Source organism: Asterias amurensis, chromosome 18 (assembly GCF_032118995.1).
Source record: "Asterias amurensis chromosome 18, ASM3211899v1".
Taxonomy (NCBI): domain Eukaryota; kingdom Metazoa; phylum Echinodermata; class Asteroidea; order Forcipulatida; family Asteriidae; genus Asterias; species Asterias amurensis.
The window spans coordinates 4,596,837-4,601,987 of record NC_092665.1 but is presented as its reverse complement, the minus strand read 5'-3'; the positions used below and the strand labels follow the sequence as shown (position 1 = coordinate 4,601,987).

The window sequence follows — 5,151 nt, the reverse complement described above, 5'->3', positions numbered from 1 at the left end:
GTATCATTGTTCGTCGTTTTTTGTGTGAAAGCATAATATTTCATGCGGTACTCTTATTGTTTGCACAGCCTGTGGTGCGTTGCTATAGGCTTAACGACCTTCAGTATTTATGCCATTTCACGGTTCATTTATAACACAGCGCCCACTCATTTGAATTGAATTTGAAACCTCAGATATTATGCTATCTTTTAGTAAACATCAAGTTGACCCAAATCACTGCGCATTCCTAATAACTTTATTGTGTTTTGGGAGCTGTATGGGCATGCACGTCACACGCATGTGAGGTAAGATATCCTAGGATTAAAGACACTAAACACTATTGGTAATTGGTGTATCTCAACAAATGTATAAAATAACAAACATGCGAAAGTTTGAGCTCAATCGGTTCGTCAAAGTTGCGAGATATTAATGCAAGAAAAACACCCTTGTCGCACCTTGGTCGCACGAAGTTGTGTGCTGTCACATTATGCTTGATTTCTGAGGTCGCGATATCAAATTCGTGGAAAATTACTTCTTTCTCGAAAACTAAGTCATTTCAGAGAGAGCTGTTTACCACAATTTTTATACTATCGACCTCTCCCCATTACTTGAAAACAAGGAAGGTTTTATGATAATAATTATGTTGAGTCGTTACTAATAGTGTCCACTGCCTTTAAGTTTTTTTTTTTTTTTTTTTTTTTTTTTTTTTCAATTAATGACATGACAATTATCTACACAATTACAAACATCAGATTCACTGGAAATTGCAATTGCTAAACTATATACATGTATCTGTGTGGGAAGTACTTGGGGGAAATTCAATGTTTTCTTTGCAAACAGTGACTGCCGAACGGTAGGTGACCTTAGTCTTCCGGGTAGGCTAACTTAAACATCTAACCAGTTCGTTTTCCATTATAGTCGAATCACTCTTTGTGTAGTTTCCCTTTGACATTACAGTATCTTTTGTATTGGAGCTCTTGGCAAAATACGGGAAGTATTTTCAGAATATTTCCATGGTCTGCATGACATTGAATGACCCACTCGACCCATGACCAGATTGCCCATGACTCGACACTTTAATCTCATGCAGGACCCCGCGACCTGAGTCAGAGACTGGTAGAGGTGGCGTGTTTTTACAGATAATTATTTAAAATAAATGTTTGTTCCCCTTTTGTTTTCAGACATGGGTGACAATGTGACTAACTTGTTCATCTGCGTGGACACTACGATGGTCCGAGAAATACAGAGTGCAGTTCTTATCCACTCTTATATCTTTGGCGGTCTGTGTCTAGCACTTCTACTGCTGACGTCATACATTACGTATAAACTGATTCGTAAACGTCATAAAATACGTTTCCTGTTGACGATTGAGATTCTTGCGATTGCGTTCTTCAGTTTTCGAGTCTTGTTTCTTCTGATTGATCCATATCGTATTAGAGGAATTGTTCCGGAGATAATTGGCATGTTTCTGGAGGATCTTGCTCTGCCGTGCCTCACATCTGCGTTTGCTCTGGTTCAACTAACGTTTTGGGAACTTACCAAGATACGAATAATGGAAATGTACCGTCTGTCCCTACTGATCGGTTTTATTTTAACTCATTTTGTCGTCATACTTCTGATAGATTTTGTGGTTATATTTGCTCAGGGGTTTTGTGTACTTCTTGTAGTGTGTCAGTTATTAACCATTGCGTGGGGTTTGATCCTAAGCTGTGGCTTCTTCTGTACAATTCGACGGTTACACATCATTCAAAAAGACAACAACAATACGTTACGTCGTAAACAAGTTACATCTAGTGGTCAGCAAGATACTAATATTAGCAGCGTATCTACACGAATTGAAACTCCCCACGCAACGATCCAAATCAACCTACCAGATACTACGTCATCTCATGGTTTTGACTCAATAACAACAGAGCCTTCACCCAAACGAACAAAGTCCAATAACAGAGAGGTGCGCCCATCATCACCAAAGAGTCGAAACAGAAATAAACATCTCCAGAAAGTAACAATAGTTGGAATCGCAGCTATGATACTGGGATCGAGTTGCTTTTGTTTGGGAGTTTGTGGAATGATTTTTTTCAGCAATCCATCGAGACCGGACTTCAATATCTGGGGATGGTTCGTGTATCAAAATCTTCAAAGGTTTGTACGAGAAAAAAAACTTCATTAGATAAAAAAAAAAAAAAACATATAGTTATACCACTCAGGAGTGAGTGTGTGCGTTAAATTTAATTTTAAATGCACTGGACTTTATTGACAATTACTCAACATGCTACGTAAAAACTAACTTGGTCACAAGCCATGGGGAGCTGATGGTAGTAGGCCGATAAAACATTGTGAGAAACGGCTCCCTCTGAAGTACTTCTCGCTAAAATACTTGATTTGAATTCGAGACCCGAGGGCTCGAATTGAACATTTATACTGAAAGCACACAACTTTTAAAAACTATTGTGCTCGCTATTTAAGTAGTCAAACTGCACTTATTGAAATTACGATAAGTGCGAAACGCTGCGTTGCGTATAATGTGCCATTATCCAGATAGCGCACTTATTGAAATTACGATAAGTGCGAAACGCTGCGTTGCTTATAATGTGCCATTATACAGATAACGCAGGTGAACACGAACGATTACCAAAAATGCACAATTAAGAGTATTTTCATGATGATGTCAGCCGAATGGGTCAAGGGTACAGTTTTGTGATTGAAAGAGTGTTTGCCTAGAGTGAACGTTTGTAAAATCACAATATTTTTCAAAATTCCGATGAAGGAGAACTTAAAAAGTACTTTAAAGGTACCAGTTTACATTTCGCGGCCCGAACCGTAAATGGGCGGTGGTATGGTTGTTATCAAAGCCCAATGTGCAGACTAGTCTGGCACCTGTGTTCGCCCATGCGTTTCTTGGGAACAGAATGGCTTCTAATCACAAATTGTCGTAGCCCTCCCAATGTACAGCTCTGTTTTTAGGGGTGTATGCGTTCGCTTAGCTTCCCTGGGTTGACCCCGGGCTCCCCCGTTGCGTTCCAATAGCTTTGACGTCATTCCAGGGGCTCACCCGGGTCAGCCTATAGTGGCCTGCTTATGGGTGCGTTCGTTTAGCTCCCCTGGGTCGACCCCGGTGTGTGGCGATTTTTTTCCAGGACGAACGTGGGTGATTATTTGCCCACGTTGGTCCTTGAAAAAAAAACGCCACACACTGAGGTAGACCCAGGGGAGCTAAATGAACGCAGCCCCACTGGTGCATGACGTCACTACGAGAGCCGTGATTAGGTGATCCTTCGTTTAGCCCTTCCGCGGGTAGACCCAGGGAAGCAAATCGAACTCACCCATTGGACGGGGGAAGGGAAATCACTCATATCGTTTTTTGTGTTCATTTCTCAGATCATTGGAGTTGGGGTTTGGAGTGACGATGGCGTACCTCGCTTGGCAACGGAATGGATGATATCTCGATGCAGGGGCGATCATTGTTCCAAACAACTATAACGACAGCCTTTACAATAAAATGATATTCAATAATCAACTACATGACAACAAAGGCCAAATGAAAACAAATACCAGTTGATCGTCCCCGTCTTCGTCATTTTAATGAGGCTACGTCCTTTTTGTGTACATTTTTAGGGATTTTTTTCCTACAAAAAGACAAGATTTCTGTGTATTTCTCATTAAACTTTCTAATCTTTGAAGAACTACTTACAGGACTCTACAAATGTAAAAGAGTGAAAAACACCACGCGAGAGACGCCCTCTCATATGGCTCCTTAAAAAGAGTGGTGTGGTTATTTCACTCTTTTAGATTGGTTTCACTCCAGGACTGAGTGAACAATCACTCAAAAAGATGCAAACTTCAATCTTAAAGAGTGGAAGATCAGTCGAAAAAGAGTTGTCCCTCATTATGGCTCTTTAAAGAGTGCTTTGTTTGCTCTTTTGCATTTAATAATAATAATAATAATAATAATAATAATAATAATAATAATAATAATAATAATAATAATAATAATAATAATAATAATAATAATAATAATAATAATAATAATAATAATAATAATAATAATAATAATAATAATAATAATAATAATAATAATAATAATAATAATAATAATAATAATAATAATAATAATAATAATAATAATAATAATAATAATAATAATAATAATAATAATAATATTAATAATAACAACAACAACAACAACAACAACAACAACAACAACAACAACAACAACAACAACAACAGAACAGCAACAACAGCAGCAGCAGCAGCAGCAGCAGCAGCAGCAGCAACAGTAACAATAACAATAACAATAATAATAATAATAATAATAATAATAATAATAATAATAATAATAATAATAATAATAATAATAATAATAAGACTTGTAATGCGCACATATCCACCCTGCTGGGTGTTCAAGGCGCATTTAGAGAGTAAGCGGCCAGTTTGAATTAAAATGCTTAGCGGCCACCTTTTAAGGATATAAAAAAGTAAAAAGACCCTCCTCATCCTCTTTTTGAAAAAAAGAAACCCGGACGATGAACTGGTATTTTTGTTTTTAAATTGGCCTAATTAAAGTCTTAATGTGCAAAGATAATTTGTTTATGTGGACACATTTCAGTGTACAACTTAAACTGAATTGGGCTCAACTCTATAACAGAGTTCAGCTTAATAGTCGATATTTCAAATTCTCGGAAACTTATTTTTTTGATTACACTAATGGAGTAGTAGACTATTTATTATAATTATAACTTCCAATGGTATTTACTGACATTAATAACGATAATGTAAACAAACTATAGTAAAACTACTATTCCCTGAAGAACAACTGATGATTGTGTTATTGTCCCAGCTTAAAGGGACACGTTGCCATGGTATCGGGCGAGTTGACCAACTTGGTCTATAGCGTTTGAAACCGTTTGTCACGCTTCGAAAAGTTGAATATAATAATTAAAATTTTACTCAACAAAATGGCGTGCCCGTAGTTCACGAAGTATAAGGAAAATCACCCAACTTCAAGGCATGTTTGTGTATGATCATTATATCCTACTTTTAAAACATCTTTCTCACCATATGCATTTTATAAAAATTAATGGTTTTCAAACGCTTTTCAAATTCCAACTCGCCCGATCCAACAAATGTCCAAGGCAGCGTATCCCTTTAACATAGTGTCGCCGTCAACATCAA

At 37.3% G+C, this 5,151-nt stretch overlaps 1 protein-coding gene across 1 annotated transcript; it reads left to right on the top strand.

The window, feature by feature from the left end:
* The first annotated feature begins 257 nt into the window (after positions 1 to 257).
* On the top strand, positions 258 to 3,559 carry LOC139950871 (uncharacterized). The gene is made up of 3 exons (XM_071949707.1): positions 258 to 284; positions 1,161 to 2,121; positions 3,358 to 3,559. Exons 2-3 carry the CDS (start codon positions 1,163 to 1,165, stop codon positions 3,416 to 3,418), a joined length of 1,020 nt encoding a protein of 339 aa, XP_071805808.1. The 5' UTR covers positions 258 to 284; positions 1,161 to 1,162; the 3' UTR covers positions 3,419 to 3,559.
* Positions 3,560 to 5,151: the final 1,592 nt, after the last annotated feature.

Excerpts from the sequence above, each read along its gene's own strand:
- LOC139950871 (XM_071949707.1), top strand. The coding sequence starts at position 1,163 with ATGGGTGACAATGTGACTAACTTGTTCATCTGCGTGGACACTACGATG. Across the intron at positions 2,122-3,357 it reads GTGTATCAAAATCTTCAAAG|ATCATTGGAGTTGGGGTTTG; the intron begins GTTTGTACGAGA and ends TTCATTTCTCAG.